The sequence below is a fragment of the Oncorhynchus mykiss genome, chromosome 11, assembly GCF_057628025.1.
Source record: "Oncorhynchus mykiss isolate SJ-2025 chromosome 11, ASM5762802v1, whole genome shotgun sequence".
Classification (NCBI taxonomy): domain Eukaryota; kingdom Metazoa; phylum Chordata; class Actinopteri; order Salmoniformes; family Salmonidae; genus Oncorhynchus; species Oncorhynchus mykiss.
Genome location: NC_143032.1, coordinates 57,460,363 through 57,479,220, shown reverse-complemented (window position 1 = coordinate 57,479,220; position 18,858 = coordinate 57,460,363). Strand labels below are relative to the sequence as shown.

Below are 18,858 nucleotides of genomic sequence, written 5' to 3'. Positions count from 1 at the left end.
AGTTAGTTGAAATATTACTGATAGTCTGTAGAGCAGCGGTCTAAGGCACTGTATCTCAGTGCTAGAGGTTTCACTACAGACCATGGTTCGATTCCACGTGATTGGGAGTCCCACAGGGCGGTTCACAATTGGCCCAGCGTCGTCCAGGTTAGGCCGTCATTGTAAATAATAATATGTTCTTAACTGACTTGTGTCGTTAAATAAATAAAACATGTCAATCCTTTACATAGTGACAGAGGACAGATATACAGAGGAACGACTCTGTAGTCACTGAGTATGCAGACAACAGTAATGAAGTTGTCCAGACAGGGCCAGTGGTCGGGGTTACATTGCAGACCCTCCTCATGCCGTGCCAATGGAATGCACAGCCATCTGGCCAATCTTGTACCATATGTTCACATCTGTGGAATCCAGCATCACAGCCTATGAGAAAACATATACCTTCAAGTCACACTTGAACAAACATATTTTGTTTACCACAAAAATGTTGCTTAACAAGTCTCTTCTTCCTACTTGTGTCCTTTAGTAGTGGTTTCTTTGCAGCAATTCGACCATGAAGGCCTAATTCACAGAGTCTCCTCTGAACAGTTGACATTGAGATGTGTATGTTACTTGAACTCTGTGAAGCATTTATTTGGGCTGCAATTTCTGAGGCTGTTAACTCTAATTAACTTATCCTCTGCAGCAGAGGTAACTCTGGGTCTTCCTTTCCTGTGGCGGTCCTCCATGAGAGCCAGTTTCATCATAGCTTTTGATGTTTTTTCTGACTGCACTTGAAGAAACTTTAAAAGTTCTTGAAATGTAAAGCAATGATAGACTGCCTTTTCTCTTTGCTTATTTGAGCTGTTCATGTCAAAATAGGATATTTTACCAAATAGGGCTATCATCTGTATACCCCCCCCCCCCCCCCCCCCCCCCCACACACACACACACACTTTGTCACAACACAACTGATTGGCTCAAACGCATTAAGGAAAGAAATTCCACAAATTAACTTTTAACAAGGCCCAAGTGTTAATTGAAATGCATGAAGCTGGTTGAGAGAATGCCAAGGGTGTGCAAAGCTGTCATCAAGGCAAAGGCTAGCTACTTTGAAGAATCTCATATAAAATATATTTTAATTTGATTAACACTTTTTTTGGCTACTACATGATTCAATGTGTTATTTCATAGTTTTGATGTCTTCACTATTATTCTACAATGTAGAAAATAGTAAAAAATAAAGAAAAACCCTGAGGTGTGGTGTGTCCAAACTATAGACTGGTGCTGTATGTCCTTGTACTGATTATTTTTAAGTTAGTCATATGACATAGCCTACATGCAGAAAGTAAACCACCCCGTGGGTCAATTTCCACAACAAATTTCCACAACAACTAACTCGCACTGTGTGCGAGTTCAAATTAATGTAAGTTATTTGCGTAGAGCTTCCTATTGGCTGATTCTGGTACCTCCCAAGTGGGAAACTCGGGATCCAACTCTTCCAACTTGGTTAAGTCAAACATTTCAGAGTTTCCGACACGACATGAACGCAGCATTATTATTCATATACCGTAGGAATGAATGGTGTCACGTGATCAATGGCTTTGTCCATTCATTTATACAGTCATTATGATAACCCTATGAATCATAGTAGCTAGCGATACCCTGAACGAATTGCCGCATTCAAATCTCAGACTTCTGACTTCAGTGCATTCAAGACAACTGGGAACTGAAGAAAAAGAAACAGATCATCCAACTTGGAATTCCAAGTCGGAAACTCTGGTATCTTTCTAGAGCTCCGACTTGAAGATCACTGATGTCATGATTTGACCCCAAAAAAATGTGTGCTTTCAAGACGTCTGGGAACTCTGAAAAAAACAAGGGCAAATCATGACGTCAGTGATCTTCAGGTCGGAAAGTCTGAGCTCTAGAAACAGGCCCAAGTTCCCGAGTTGGAATTCCAAGTTGGGTGACCATTCAAAACGATTTTTCCCAGTCGGACCTCATTTTCTTCAGAGTTCACAGTTGTCTTGAACGCACTGAAGTCAGGAAATTCCGAGTTCCCAGTTGTTTTGAACACGGCATTTCCAGACAAATGGGAATTCAGGAAAACCTTTGGTCATATCATTATGTCAGTGATCTTCAGGTCAGAAAGTAGGGGCTCTAAAAAGGAAGTGTGCGTTTCCAACTTGGAATTCCGAATAGGATGACCGTAAAAATACAAAAAAAGCACCCAAACATAATATATGATATACCGTTGATTGCACACCAATGGGTGCACGCTCTCTGCTCTCTTTCCGTCATTTCGTTCAGACCCCGCTGCACGTTGGCTTGCAAAACGAGTTTACCCAAAACAGAGACGGGTATCTCTGCCCCATCGTTACCAGCTAGTTAACACAGCCACAAAGTCAAAACCTAATTGTACAATTTCTCTTCAACATCTATGTGTACGTGCGTGTCTTATCGTGCGTAGTCTGTGCAGGTGTGTGTGTCTCTTCACAGTCCCCGTTGTTCCATAAGGTGTATTTTTATCTGTTTAAAATATAATTATATATATATACTTCTACTGCTTGCATCAGTTACCTGATGTGGAATATAGTTCCATGTAGCCATGGCTCTATGTAGTACTGTGCGCCTCCCTTAGTCTGTTCTTGACCTGGGGATTGTGAAGAGACCTTTGGTGGCATGTCTTGTGGGGTATGAATGGGTGTCTGAGCTGTGTGCTAGTAGTTTAAACAGACACCTTGGTACATTCAGCTTGTCAACACTTCTTTCAAAAACAAGTAGTGATGAAGTCAATATCTCCTCCACTTTAAGCCATGAGAGATTTACATGCATAGTATTAATGTTAGCTCTCCGTGTACATTTAAGGGCAGGCCGTGCTGCCCTGTTCTGAGCCAATTGCATTTTTTTTGATGTCCCTCTTTGTGGCACCTGGCCACATGACTGAACAATAGTCCAGATGTGACAAAACTAGGGCCTGTAGGACCTGCCTTGTTGATAGTGTGTGAAAAAGGCAGAGCAACACTTTATTATGGACAGACTTCTCCCCATCTTAGCTACTGTAGTATGTGTCCATGACAGTTTACAATCCTGGCATTATTACCATTGGTGTAAAGTTTTTTTGGTCATCTGTACTATACACTACTATTTATATTGTACTTTTTACTCCATACATTTTCCCTGACACCCAAAGCACTTGTTACAGTTCGAATGCTTAGCAGGTTAGGAAAATGGTCCAATTCACACACATATCAAGAGAGCATCCCTGGTCATCCCTACTGCCTCTGATCTGGTGGACTCACTAAACACAAATGCTTCATTTGTAAATGATGGCTGAGTGTTGGACTGTGCCCCTGGCTATCCATAACTTAAAATTGCAAGAAAACCTTGCCGTCTGGTTTGCTCAATATAAGGAATGTGAAATGATTTATACTTTTAATTTTGATACTTAAGTAAGCTATATTTACTCAAGTAGTATTTTACCGTGTGACTATCACTTTTACTTGAGTAATTTTCTATTAAGGTATCTTTACTTTACTCAAGTATGACAATTGGGTACTTTTCCCACCACTGATTATAATTTAGGTAGTGTGAAGTGTAGCACAGATAATTTTCTACCAATCTTTACTTCACTATACAAAGTATGTCTTCTAATCTTTCATGGCTAGTTGCAGGTGGTTCGTTTGAATTTAGAACATTTTCTGTTATTAAATTAAAATCACATTTTTGCTCCATGAAGTAGTCAAACAATGTGTAAGCCGCCATCTTGTCTATTTCAAATCTTCTCATAGATTGAGAACGGTGAATGTCATTCAACGTGACGCTTGATTTCTGAGTTGCACTCATGACATGCAGCATTTTGGGGTGGACACCCTCCTGTCTCAATCAATAAAATATTAAGATTTGAAAAAGACAAGATGGCGGCGTACACATTGTTGGGTTACTTCATGGAGCAAAACATGTATTTAATTACATTGAGCTGAGCCCAGCTCAATGCTGATTGGTTAATTGTTTTTTTAAATTTTTTTTATCAAGGGTGGCCAAAAACTTGCTGGCATCAATCAATTAAATGCTACGGCCTCAAGATGTTATGCTCTTTTGGTTCAGACAGCATCAGATACACGGGCTACACATACTAGGACAGAGGTGCGCTGTTTCCCTCGCTCAGATGATTTCTCAGGTGAGATTCAGCCACTTGCTAATTGGCGTAAAATTCATGTTTTGTATTTTTTTATTGGTCAAATATTTGGGGAGGCCTGGCTTCCCTTGGCACCCAAGAATACACGCCACTGTTGGTCAGCTTGTTAGTCTTGAATGATGCATGCCAATATATACCAGAGATAAGGGCTGTTTGTGGTTGATTTGCATCAACACAAGTCAAACGGGGTTCACCAAGATGAACAAAATCGCAAACCGCTTTTTTTGTTCAAGCCCTAAATAACTGTTGTCCGCTTATGTAAGGCGTGAGTACTGGCGGTAGAGAAGTCAGGCGCAGGAGAGCAAAGACTGTGTTACAATGGCGCAGTTTAATGATAAAAATCACCATGAACAAAAACAATATATACAATGGGACAAAAACCCCAGACATAACGTGCACAAGCACTTACAATAAACAATACCGGACAAGGACATGTGGGGAACAGAGGGTTAAATACAGAACATGTAATTGATGGAATTGAAACCAGGTGTGTGGGAAGACAAGACAAAACAAATGGAAAATGAAAGGTGGATTGGCGATAGCTAGAAGACAGGTTACGTCGACTGCCGAACGTTGCCCGAACAAGGAGGGGGACCGACTTCGGAGGAAGTCGTGACAGCTAATCGTGATAACCTCTTTGCATCTGCCAATTTATTGGCTGTCCAGTATCCAGACGACCTTTCCCCAGAGCTTCCTATACAGTTAATTTCTTTCCGTAATGTGTTGAGGAAGGCAACAGAACTGCTGTATTTGAAGCACCACTCCCTTCTGCCCAGTTTCCCTTATGTTGCTATGGCAATCAAGTCGTTTTTATCATCCCTGTAACTGTCGCTTCTGCGGGAAGATCATTTTCTACACTAAAACTCATAAAGAACTATAGAAGCATTAAAGCCGATTCATGGTCAATCTGGCATCTGTATTGGCCGTACAGCATTTACTGCGATGTGGCCTCTGCAGAAGTAAGAGCATTCATACGAATTGCGTGTTGCAGAGCTGTTGTGAAATAAGTGAGTTTGTGCTTATACAGTACATACTGTCCCCAACTACAGTCAACCAATTATGTCAATGCGTAGCTATACAGAGCATTTGTAACAGAATTTGGGAGGGGCACGGCGATGTGGTACCGAGCTTGATTTGGCCAACACAAGCTTCTGGAGGCTCTGTAATTGGGCCACACCCTCCTATGGAGCCTCTGGACCACATTTCCGGATCAAGCATAAATAGTTTTTTAGGCTCTTGATCTAATATGTGCTTTTAAATACCTGAGTAAGCTCAACTCATTGCACTGGCGCCGTCGTAGCCTTGACCACGGCATTTGTTCACCGATATCCCCTTACTTTCAATCAGTATTTTATTTTATTTTTCAAGGCCTGAGGTACTTTTTCAGTCAAGAAACAAACACCTAACTTCCTAGTACATATGGAAATTAATCAGCTTCATGAAAGAGTTTTCAGGGTGTTACTGTCAAAATGATTTATAAAAAATAAAATATCATTGCATTTACAACTCTAGCCTTCCTTCATAAAGCTTCCCCAAGCTGTGACCACTGTGTGTAGAGATTGTTTGGCGTGTTTGAGAGGTGGCATGGTATATCTTGTGCCTATTCTGAGTACCCAGATACAGGAAAATCCATGTTGTTTTTATGAATAACACATTTTCACAAAAATATAATTACATTCACAACTTTAAATTGTCTTCATAAAGCTTCCTCAATACATTAACTTTAAATAGATATTAGTAAGAAGTCTGTGAAAGCTGGTATGATACAGTATATCTAGTCTAGTCTGAGTAGCCAAAATTCATGTTTTTAGATGATTAAACCATTTGCACACGAATACTATTGCTTTCACAACTTTACATTTTGTTCAAAAGACTTCCCCAACCTGTGACCATCATGTAGAGATTGTTTTGGAGTCTGTGAGAGGTGTTATATCTAGACTAGAGTCTGAATAGCCAGACAAGTGGGATTTTCCTCTGTGACACCAGTGTAGCAAATTCAGGCGAGCCCAAATAGCCCAAATAGGTTTGAACCCAGAAACGTGCACCTGCGAGTCCAGTAGTGCTGTCATTATAAAGCCTGCACTAAGGACTACATTTTATGACAAAGGTTTTTAATACTGATACAAATGTTGAGCAAAATATACATTGATACAAGAATGAGTTTTTCTGCAATGCTCTGGACTCTTACCCAGCTATATGGGAGTGGCAAAATGGTGCAGTGCTGAGTCATTGTTGGCAAAAGTACTTGCTCCCTCAATTGCCAGCGCTGTAGTTTCAAGCCTCTGCACTGCAGTCACCTGATGCACTGCTATAGTTTGTTTTTAGGGCTAAAAGTAACATTTCCTACTCATCCTGTTTCAGAAAGACAGACATGCTTCACAGCAAAATGTACGTTTGGTCGTTACAGACTGACCTCATTGCCTTCCCTCTCACTCCACTGGTTATCCCCGCCCCTTACATATGTCTCTTTTCCTCTCACCCTATCTCTCAATCCCTTTCTTAACAGCTCAGACTTGGCTGGCTGGCGCTGTCATCATTCCCTGCTGTCAGTGCTTTAAAAAAAGGTTTGCGTCACAGTCATTACAGCCCTATAAAAGCCACAGTGATGCAGATCCCACTGTGCAGTCGACCCAGCAACTCCATCAAACATAGAGCTGCCTGTTTCACGAGTCATGAGTTCCATTGGTTACGACCCTTACTTTCCTTCCTCTTCCCACAAGAGGAGGGTGACGCTGCGCAGTGGAGGGTATGGAGGCAGTGCAGGAGGAATGACATCCAGGTCGGTGTATTCCAGCCTCTCTGCCCCCCTCTCATCCCATGGGTCATCCCGGCTGCATTACCCAACATACAGCCGTAGCTCCTCCATGCTGCTATCTGCCTCTGGCTCTGCTGCCACTGCTGAACTGGACATAAGCCAGGCGGTGCAGGTCAGCACTGAGTTCAAGGCCGTGCGGACGCAGGAGAAAGCCCAGCTGCAGGAGCTGAACGACCGCTTTGCCAGTTTTATCGAGCGCGTCCACGAGCTGGAACAGCAGAACAGGCTGCTGGATGCTGAACTGCTGATCCTCAGGCAGAAGCATGGCGAGCCCTCCCACCTCAGGTCCCTGTATGAGCACGAGATACGCCAGCTCCGTGCTGCTGTGGAGGAGGCCCGCGATGAGAAACAGGCTGCTCAGAACCACAGGGACCAGATGGAGGAGGTGCTGCAGAGTCTACAGGGCCGTTATGAAGAGGAGGTAGTCAGCAGAGAAGAGGTAGAAGGCCGTCTGATGGATGCAAGGAAGAGGGCGGATGAGGCTGCTTTGGGCGGTGTTGAGCTGGAGAAGAGGACAGAGACACTACTGGATGAGTTGGCCTTTCTGAAACGTCTCCATGAGGGGGAGATAGCGGAGCTGCAGGCCCAGGTGCAGTACAATGCCCAGGTGTCAGTGGAGATGGAAGTGGCCAAGCCAGACCTGTCCGCAGCCCTCCGAGACATCCGTGTCCAGTATGAGAAACTGGCACACCGCAACCTCCAGTCAGCCGAGGAATGGTTCCGCAGCAAGGTGAGTGTGATGACAGAAGGCACCACCCGCAACACAGACAACGTTCGCAGTGCCAAAGACGAGGCCGGGGAGTACCGGCGCCTGATCAAAACACGGAACCTGGAGATTGAAGCATGCCGTGGGATGAACCAGTCCCTGGAGAATCAGCTACAAGAGGTGGAGGAGAAACAGAGTGCTGAGATCGCAGCCCTACAGGTCAGTGTCAGTGCCAGAGCAGCATGAATGAAAAATGTAACCTGTCTAAATATCTGCATCAGCATAAGTAGTGTAGCAGACTCTGCTGAGCCTAATCCTTCAGACAAATGCGCACAATGAATATTCTACAGAAATGTTGCGTAATGCATCCTTTACATCAACAAAGTAAGTTTTGGCCTATAGAATACGTTGTTTGGTCATGATGTTTGGAAAAACCTTTACATGCATCAGATATATTCCACAATCAACACCTAATTAATCATATTAATGATATCTCCAAAATAGGAATCAATTGGCCAGCTGGAGGACGAGTTGAGGACAACTAAGAATGAAATGGCCAGGTACCTGAAGGACTATCAAGACCTCTTGAACGTTAAGATGGCTCTGGACATCGAGATAGCAGCTTACAGGTCTGTAACTCATAACATTAGACCTGCATGTTGTGTCTACTTCGCAGAGAGGAACTTCCTCCAGAAGTTTATAATTGTACCATTACTATATGATCATAGATTGGATTATATGTGTTTTACAGTACAACAAATTTAACTGAGTGCCAACTAGGGCCATCTCTTGTTATCTATGTATCTATTCTGTTTCCAGGAAGCTGCTTGAAGGGGAGGAGAATCGCTTCAGTGCTGGAGGACCAGGGGAAATGTCCAGTGTCTACTCCCAAAGCCTGAGTGTTGCCCCATCATACAACCGCCCCATGTTCTTCATGCAGTCCAGCCTGAGCTCTGCTGCCCCCTACCTACGCATGTACAGCTCATCATTCTCCTCTGCAGATGAGATTATAGCTGCCAGTCAAGCACAGCCTGCTGAGTCAAGTCCTCAGGAAGAAGAGGGGGAAGAAGAGGAGAAGGGAGTCGAGGAAGCAGAGGAAGAAGAAGAAGAGCAAAAAGCAGGTCAGTGTTGTCTAGAGTTTGAAAGAATGTGATTTCACTTCTTTTTTTTAAAGGTTTTGAATTGTCAAGTTCATTGCCTACAGCGGTTAACAACAAATCACATTGTCTCTACAGGTGATAATGGAGATATGGAGAAAGAGGAAGCAGGGGAGCCTAAAGAAAATGGAGAAGATGAAAGCCAAGAAGGAGGAGATGGAGTGGAGGATGGAGCCACTGAAACAGAAGAAGGGGATGATGAGGAAGAAAGCAAACAGGAAGTAGAAGTGGCAGAAGAAAAAGAGAAGCCAAAAGACCAAAATATTTAAATCAAGAATGAATGACACATTGATTGTTCCCTATCGAGGTGCTCTATAAATAGATCAGTTCAGTACAATCAATCAGGAAACCACTGTATATACAGCAGAGGCCTTTGTTTGAGTTCAAATAAACAGTATGGCTGTACACTGAGTGAAGCAGAGCATGAGAGTGTATGCATGTGTGTGCCTGCAAGGTGCTCTTCAGAACAATAAAAAGCAAATACCTGTATATGAAATACATCAAAATAAATTCAATATGATTGCTTAATTATTGGGTGCGAGAAACAAGAGAGAGCATGTGTGGAGTTTTGTGCGCAAATACTATATTGTATTAGCCTGTGAAATATTTGTTTGAAGAACCTATGTTCTTTTCTGTCACCACAATATGCCTATGAGAACACCATTGTGTTCAATACTTGATTTGAAATGCCTTAGACCAAATCTTCTTTGTGGGATCCATGATGTACAGTACTGAACACAAATAAAGACATGAAACATGAATTATTGCACGACTCAATTCACTACACTTATGAAGTTACTACTCATTTTCATGACTGGCCAGATGAGTCAGCAATAAGTGTATGGAGTGTATAGATAATAGCATTGGCGAATCAGGATGTTCTTTTAGAATAAAAGGGACGTGTTTTAGAACAACTGTTTCAATTATAGGTTGGTTGATAGATTATGTAATTTCTCCACAATGTACCTACGACCTGTATGTGTCATCTGAGAGACGCCCTCTTAGATGGCCCTTTGACAGACAATGAACAAACTTTGCAAATTGATGGTAGTTTCCCACCTTGGTAGATTGTAAAACAATAAAGAACACCTGGCAAAGATAGAATTAAAGACATTTCGGTATTTTTTTTTTTTAATTGACGGATAGTAAGTAGAGAGCAGGAGCCTTTGTGTGTGTGTGTGTGTGTGTGTGTCTCCTCATAAGGTCCTGTGTTTTTCCTGCTGGCTCACTCTCCTTCACATCACTGGCCATAATTCAGAAGTTTTATGACTCAGCTAAGTTGGTGCTGCACCAAAGAATCTGGCCAAATGTCTACTGATGGAGGATGCCAGCAAAAAGCAATTCCATTAGAGAAACAAGAGAGGAAAATCCTACTGCATTAAATCTTGACAGAGGAAGGTCCTGTTTTATTCCAGACACTCTTTTTGCACCACACTGGTGGCGGAAATGTACAGCCATTCATACACATACAGGAACACTGTATGAATGCTAAATGATTGCATACATACCATGGGCTATATGTGACTTGTTGCTATTCATATCAAGTTGAATTTTGTGGCTGTGTATCCCCAAGAAGGAGAACACTTGTTCTTTCAAGGATATCAGTTTTACTTGACAGGGACACAGAGAGGGTCTTAATTTCTGCAGTGGCTATAAATCTTCTGACTGTTTGGCTAAAGTTCCCTCTCTTTAGTGTCACTGTTATTCTGAGATGACATACGGTTTGTCTAAAATCATCACTCTCTCTTCACAGTTTTATTCATTTTATTCTCCAAAACAGTCACAGAGACTTTTATTCCTTTGTAATATATGGCATAACCCACACTATGCTATTTACACCAACAATTGGACTACAATGCTACAGAGCTCTCAGAAGTTAATTTAACAGCAGAACTGAGGGAAGAAAAAAAACATGCAGTCCTCTATGTTTGACCTTTGGCCCTGTTACATACAGTATTAGAAAGCCATCTCCCCAAAATCTGCAGCTGCCACCTCTCTCTTTTCCCCTCTGTAGTTTCTTTGTCCTCAGCTCACCCTATCCTCTGCAGCTCCTCCCTCCAACCTTCCCTTTCTTCCTGAAACAAAAGAGTGAATGAGGAGACAGCATGCATATCAAACTGATACCAGCACATATTCTCTGTATAAAAAAAGACAACAAAAAAGGGAAGTTAACAAGTTGGACTTAATGTGTATGTCATATAGCCACAAGGGTAATGTCCCAAAGCAAACATAACAACTCAAATCATCACCTGATTTGCTGTTGGGAAAACAATGTAAATATCAAAGTGTTGTACTGTGTATATACTGTACTACTCATAAGTATTTTAGCCTCCTTGGTTCACTGGAGAAATGCAGAAACATCCATGGGAGAAGGGATCATATAAGGGATCCCTGGTGAACTCATGATCTTATCTTTGAATAGATGGTTGGAGGACAAGAGTTGTTTATGATCGTCTTCTGATGCAGAGGCTCTACTCACCGCCACCTTGTTGATGAGTAAGGAATACACCAAACAGATCAAATCAAAGTTTATTGGTCACGTGCGCCGAATACAACAGTGAAATGCTTACTTACAGGCTCTAACCAATAGTGCAAAAAAAAGGTGTGTGTGTGTGTGTGTGTGTGTGTGTGTGTGTGTGTGTGTGTGTGTGTGTGTGTGTGTGTGTGTGTGTGTGTGTGTGTGTAAAGAAAGTAAAGAAAGTAAAGAAAGTAAAGAAATAAAACAACATTAAAAAGACACTTGAAAATAACAGTAGCAGGGCTATATACAGACACAGGTTAGTCAGTGACTATGCATACATGATGAACAAAGAGTAGCTGTAGCGTAAAGAGGGGTTGGTGGGTTGCGGGACACAATGCAGATAGCCTGGTTAGCGAATGTGCGGGAGCACTGGTTGGTCAGACCAATTGAGGTAGTATGTACATGAATGTGTAGTTAAAGTGACTATAATAAACAGAGAGTAGCAGCAGCATAAAAGAGGGGTTGGGGGGGGCACATAATGCAAATAGTCCGGGTAACCATTTGGTTACCTGTTCAGGAGTCTTATGGCTTGGGGGTAAAAACAGTTGAGAAGCCTTTTGGTTCTAGACTTGGCACTCCGGTACCGCTTGCCATGTGTTAGTAGAGAGAACAGTCTATGACTGGGGTGGCTGGGATCTTTGACAATGTTTAGGGCCTTCTTCTGACACCGCCTGGTGTAGAGGTCCTGGATGGCAGGCAGCTTATCCCCAGTGATGTACTGGGCCGTACACACCACCCTCTGAAGTGCCTTATGGTCGGAGGCCGAGCAATTGCCATACCAGGCAGTGATGCAACCGGTCAGGATGCTCTCAATGTTGCAGTTGTAGAACCTTTTGAGGATCTCAGGTCCCATGCCAAATCTTTTTAGTTTCCTGAGGGGGAATAGGCTTTGTCATGCCCTCTTCACAACTGTCTTGGTGTGTTTGGACCATTCTAGTTTGTTGTTGATGTGGACATCAAGGAACTTGAAGCTCTCAACCTGCTCCGCTACAGCCCTGTCGATGAGAATGGGGGCGTGCTCGGTGCTCCTTTTCTTGTAGTCCACAATCATCTCCTTAGTCTTGGTTACGTTGAGGGAGAAGTTGTTATTCTGGCACCAGAGGTCTCTTACCTCCTCCCTATAGGCTGTCTTGTCGTTGTCGGTGATCAGGTTGTCACTGTTGTGTCGTATGCAAACTTAATGATGGTGTTGGAGTCATGCCTGGCCATGCAATCATGGGTGAACAGGGAGTACAGGAGGGGACTGAGCATGCACCCCTGGGGAGCTCCAGTGTTGAGGATCAACGTGGCAGATGTGTTGCTACCTACCCTCACCACCTGGGGGCGGCCCGTCAGGAAGTCCAGGATCCAGTTGCAGAGGGAGGTGTTTAGTCCCAGGTTCCTTAGCTTAGTGATGAGCTTTGAGGGTACTATGGTGTTGAATGCTGAGCTGTAGTCAATGAATAGCATTCTCACACAGGTGTTCCTTTTGTCCAGGTGGGAAAGGGCAGTGTGGAGTGCATTAGAGATTGCATCATCTGTGGATCTGTTCAGGTGGTATGCAAATTCAAGTGGGTCTAGGGTTTCTGGGATAATGGTGTTGATGTGAGCCATTACCAGCCTTTCAAAGCACTTCATGGCTACGGATGTGAGTGCTACGGGTCTGTAGTCATTTAGGCATGTTGCCTTTGTGTTCTTGGGCACAGGGACTATGGTGGTCTGCTTGAAACATGTTGGTATTACAGACTCAATCAGGGACATGTTGAAAATGTCAGTGAAGGCACCTGCCAGTTGGTCAGCACATGCCCGGAGCACACGTCCTGGTAATCTATCTGGCCCCGCAGCCTTGTGTATGTTGACCTGTTTAAAGGTCTTACTCACGTGGGCTACGGAGAGCATGATCACACAGTCATCCGGAACAGCTGATGCTCTTATGCATGCCTCAGTGTTGCTAGCCTCGAAGCGAACATAGAAGTGATTTAGCTCAGTGTTTGTAGCTCAGGCAGCCTTTACATCCCAGCACATCTTGCGGTTGGGCCTCTGACATGGAAAGAGAAGGGAAAACATGCTGCTTAAGACATACTGTAGTAGGACAACAGTTGACTTTTTCTCAAAATAACCATTAATCCATTTGGTAGACTGAATATGAAAACACCAATATTTGAGTACTATTTATCTCTGCTCATAGTCATGCTTTCTCTCTAGGAGTGTATGATGCAATCTCATCTAACTAGAGCATTAGGTGAGAACAGGATGAGCCTGACTGAAGGGAGGACAAGACACACATGCCAGTCTGCTTGACTGATTCATCGACCCTATCGACACCAAACTGAGATGTTATGCTTATATAATGCTTACATAAAGCTTGCACCTGAGGTGGTAGACTGTTCATGAAACAATCCTACACAATGGTCTCTTGAGCCTAAATCTGTCTCTCATCAGCATTATTGAGATTTTAGGAATATCCCCTAATAATACCATGACTCAAGCACAGGAATGTTCTCTAAATAGAAGGTGTTTTACATAGAGATTGATAGAGGACTCTAGTGCCCAAAAGCATCCAGGTCATCAGGAGGGATCAGCCAATGAATTATACTTGTGAGTAAACATTCCATAACTGCAGGTGGCAGGAAATCGCCAAACTTGGCTTTATACCTTTTCAAACAGTACACTGCAGGTGGCAGTATTCACCCTTTCAGTTTGTTTATCAACTCATATCAACTCATCAACCGTTGCCGCTTGCTATAGACCACCCTCTGCCCTCAGCTGTGCCCTGGACACCATATGTGAATTGATTGCCCCCCATCTATCTTCTGAGCTCGTGCTGCTAGGTGACCTAAACTGGGACATGCTTAACACCCCGGCCATCCTACAATCTAAGCTTGATGCCCTCAATCTCACACAAATTATCAATGAACCTACCAGGTGCAACCCCAAATCAGTAAACACGGGCACCCTCATATATTTCATCCTAACTAACTCGCCCTCTAAATACACCTCTGCTGTTTTCAACCAAGATCTCAGCAATCACTGCCTCATTGCCTGCATCCGTAATGGGTCTGCGGTCAAACGACCACCCCTCATCACTGTCAAACGATCCCTAAAACACTTCAGCGAGCAGGCCTTTCTAATCGAGCTGGCCCGGGTATCCTGGAATGACATTGACCTCATCCCGTCAGTAGAGGATGCCTGGTTATTCTTTAAAGGCGCCTTCCTCACCATCTTAAATAAGAATGCTTTATTTTTTATTTTTTAAACCAGGAATAGATATAGCCCTTAGTTCACTCCAGACCTGGCTGCCCTTGACCAGCACAAAAACATCCTGTGGCGTTCTGCATTAGCATCGAATAGCCCCCGTGATATGCAACTTTTCAGGGAACTTAGGAACAAATATACACAGGCAGTTAGGAAAGCTAAGGCTAGCTTTTTCAAACAGAAATTTGCATCCTGTAGCACAAACTCAAAAAGGTTCTGGGATACTGCGAAGTCCATGGAGAATAAGAACACCTTTTCCCCGCTGCCCACTGCACTGAGGCTAGGAAACACTGACACTACCGATAAATCCACAATAATTGAGAATGTCAACAATTTCTCTATGGCTGGCCATGCTTTCCACCTGGCTAACCCTACCCCACTTCTCCTTCACCCAAATCCAGATAGCTGATGTTCTGAAAGAGCTGCAAAATCTGGGCTCCTACAAATCACCCGGGCTAGACAATCTGGACCCTCTCATTCTAAAATTATCTGCTGAAATCGTTGGAACCCCTATTACTAGCCTGTTCAACCTCTCTTTCCTATCGTCTGAGATTCACATAGATTGGAAAGCTGCCGCAGTCATCCCCCTCTTCAAAGGGAGAGACACTCTAGACCCAAACTGCTACAGACCTATATCTATTCTACCCTGCCTATCTAAGGTCTTTGAAAGCCAAGTTAACAAACAGATTACCAACCATTTAGAATCTCACTGTACCTTCTCCGCTATGCAATCTGGTTTCAGAGCTGGTCATGGGTGCACCTCAGCCACGCTCAAGGTTCTAAAAGATGTCATAACCGCCATCGAAAAGAGACATTACTGTGCAGTCGTATATTCATCAAACTGGCTAAGGCTTTCAACTCTGTCAATCACAACATTCTTATTGGCAGACTCAATAGCCTTGGTTTCTCAAATGATTGTCTCGCTTGGTTCACCAACTACTTCTCTGATAGAGTTCAGTATGTCAAATCGGAGGGCCTGATGTCCGGACCTCTGGCAGTCTCTATGGGGGTGCCACAGGGTTCAATTCTTGGGCCGACTCTCTTCTCTGTATACATCAATGATGTTGCTCTTGCTGCTGGTGATTCTTTGATCCACCATTACGCAGACGACACCATTCTGTATACCTCTGGCCCTTCGTTGGACACTGTGTTAACTAACCTCCAGATGAGCTTCAATGCCATACAACTCTCCTTCCGTGGCCTCTGAAGCTGGAGACTCTTACCTCCCTCACTAGCTTTAAGCACCAGCTGTCAGAGCAGCTCACAGATCACTGCACCTGTAAATAGCCCACCCAATCTACCTCATCCCCAAACTGTATGTATTTGTTTATTTTGCTCCTTTGCACCCCAGTATCTACCTACCTGGTTCAATAAAGGTGAAATAAATAAAATTAAAAATAGAAGTTGTAGAAGAAAATGTACTACTTAAAAATAGAAATGGCCTCAATGGCGCTGTCAGTGCGCTCACATATGCCATAGCAGAACCGATACAATGAAGAGTCCTTTATGATTCTCTATGGTGTTTGATAGTAGTTGTATACCACTTCCTGAGTTGTTGTTTTGCCATTCAAGAAAAGTTATGTTGTAATAACAAAAGTCTGTCACATGATGGCAATATTGTGTTCCTTATTCACAGCTTGCAGAATTCCTTTTCATTTGACTGGTCTCTATGTCAAATGATTTTTTAAATATATTAATACATTAAAGTAATCCATTTGTGCTTGAGATTATATTTGTGGAAGGTTATAACATGGCAAAAGTGTAAACCTGAATATGACTAGAGATCTTTACTCCATGCAAAGTAAGGCCTACACTGAATCATAAACCTAAGAATACACAAATCACAAAAATGCTCGGATCAAACAAAACCGTGTCAAATTATTCAAAAGCATTTAAGTACATAAACCGCTCAATATATACCCAAGTAAGTGGTCCAATCTTTGAATCACTTACAGGTGTAGGATCTTAATTTGACCAGTTTCTCAAAACAGGGAAATAATCCTTCAGTAACTGGAAATGTGAATTATTGTGTGGATTAGAATTCATAGTAATTTTTTGAAGGGGTTGATACATGTTTAGTTAGGGCAAATCAAGTCTGAAATTTTAAAGAGAAAATGACACATTTTAGAAGCCTTTTTAAATCTTGAATGCAGTACAAGTTTGCATTTTCCCGCTGTGCAGAACATTTCCTGCAACAATGAGGTGATTAAATTATGATCCTGCACCTGTAGATGAAGCAGACAATGAGCAAGTCATTCAAAGAGAACAACATTCCCCAACATAAATAAACCTAAATGCTGTACTAATATACAATAACTGTCCCTAATACCTATATATTTACATGGTAGACGGTACAGTGTGTACAGTGTAATTACATTGTAGGTACCTTATCTGTATCTGATTTGTGTAGTTACATGTTAAAATGTTTATATGCATTAGATTTGTAAAACTAACTTAAATGAATTGTAGCTACAGTAAACCTTCTCTTAACACCCAATTATTGTTTAAGATTATTTTTATTTTGTTGTGACTTATTTTTGCAAATTCTTTGTATTGTGCATGCCACAAACATGGATAGCAGTTGTAAGTGCTATGCAAATGTATACCAAAACTGTACCAATAATTTCTCTACCACCAATCAGTTTTGGGAGAATCTACTTTTGAGGGCTGACTACTAACGCCCTCTGCAGTTACCCTACTGTTTCGATGGGGGATATGACATTTTGCAGAATCAAATCAAGATATATTTTGTGATGGTTAGCAGAAACCAAATACTGTATAATGCAAAAAATGTCATAGCAATTGTCCTGGCCGAACCCGTGTGAAATTTACATGAGAACAATGACAGAGCAAAACGCACAGAGAAATCACCATAAAAATAGTGAGAGCTAAATCAAGCTGTCAAGGGGGAAAACTATGCAAATGGATGGCTAATGGTTATTGACAGCAACATTTGGTTGTGCGGTGCTATCAGCAACACATTATGTGAAGACAAAAGGCTAAGTAGAATAACAGGCCGGATCCACTAAACAGCTGCATCGGTGAGGAGGGGGAGGGTGGGGCCCATTGTCTTACGGGGAGGCTGGGGCCCATTCATAAATAAAATATCACAATCAATGCACGTATTGATGCAAACTTACACAGATAAATGCATGAATGGTAATCCCAGACAGACTCATCCTCTAAAATACAAACACTGTGTGCACCTGCTGATGATCAAGTAGGCTACTGCAATAATTTTCCTCATGTTACATAACACACACACACGCGCACATCCTCTGACAGTGTCCACTGAGGCCTACGTCGTTGACAACAGGTCGATTCCTTACATTCCTGACCTTGAGGAAACAAAGCAGTCAATGGTTGAATCACTTAAAATCCAAAAAGTAAAAATCATTTGAATCAAATAACATATGGTAGGTAACGTTAGGCCTATTGTATTTTTTTTTTTTTTTAAGTCACCAGAATATGCTCTATATCAGGGAGGAAGGTAGTCTAGGGTTTAAGAGTGTTGGGCCAGTAACCGAAAGGTTGCTGTTTTGAATCCCCAAGCCAACTGGGTTAAAACGCTGTCAATGTGCCCTTGAGCAATGCACTGAACCCTAAATTGTTCCTGTAAATCACTCGGGATAAGAGCGTCTGCCGGATGATTTTTGTTTGAGCGGACTGAAACATAATTATAATATTTTTTTACACTGCAAATTGACCACAACTAAGCCCAAAAATAGATTGCATTTGAAAATAACAATAATTTCATACCTTGATTACATTGAGACATGATCACATATTATTTTTATCGTGGGAATACTAGGGAAAAGACTTCCTAAACTAAACACATTTTTAACAGATGTCCTGGTGATTTAAAAAATAATAATAATAACATTCCAAATTCCTTGCAGTCCAGTTTTGGCCCATAGGCCGCCTCTGGCTGACCTATATTATAGTACACTCAGTGTCTGCATGGTACCTCTGCATTGTTACAGACCATTGCTCTCTCATGTCAGTCTAACTTTATCTCGTGACAAAAATGTTGCTCCGACAACGAAAAATGTTTTATACTTACTTCTGATTGTGGCTATCATACCTTATCTCAGTAATGTGCCCAGTTTTATTTTGCACAATGGACTCTCATGGCGAAAGGTATGGTATCCTAATGTACACTATACACGGTGTAGTGTAAGTGAGTTTCTCTAATTACTTATTTGAAGTTTGGTTCTATTGTTACATTGTCGTTATGTTACATTT

The 18,858-nt window shown here is 42.3% G+C and overlaps 1 protein-coding gene across 1 annotated transcript; it reads left to right on the top strand.

Moving 5' to 3' along the window:
* Positions 1-6,767: 6,767 nt before the first annotated feature.
* LOC110535992 (neurofilament light polypeptide) lies at positions 6,768-9,619 on the top strand. Its single transcript, XM_021621429.3, has 4 exons — positions 6,768-7,920; positions 8,206-8,330; positions 8,521-8,822; positions 8,937-9,619. The coding sequence occupies exons 1-4, from the start codon at positions 6,853-6,855 to the stop codon at positions 9,125-9,127; spliced, it is 1,686 nt and encodes a 561-aa protein (XP_021477104.1). The 5' UTR covers positions 6,768-6,852; the 3' UTR covers positions 9,128-9,619.
* Positions 9,620-18,858: the final 9,239 nt, after the last annotated feature.

Coding starts and splice junctions, on each gene's coding strand:
- LOC110535992 (XM_021621429.3), top strand. CDS start 6,853: ATGAGTTCCATTGGTTACGACCCTTACTTTCCTTCCTCTTCCCACAAG. Junction 7,921..8,205: donor CTGAGATCGCAGCCCTACAG/GTCAGTGTCAGT, acceptor TCTCCAAAATAG/GAATCAATTGGCCAGCTGGA. Junction 8,331..8,520: donor ATCGAGATAGCAGCTTACAG/GTCTGTAACTCA, acceptor TTCTGTTTCCAG/GAAGCTGCTTGAAGGGGAGG.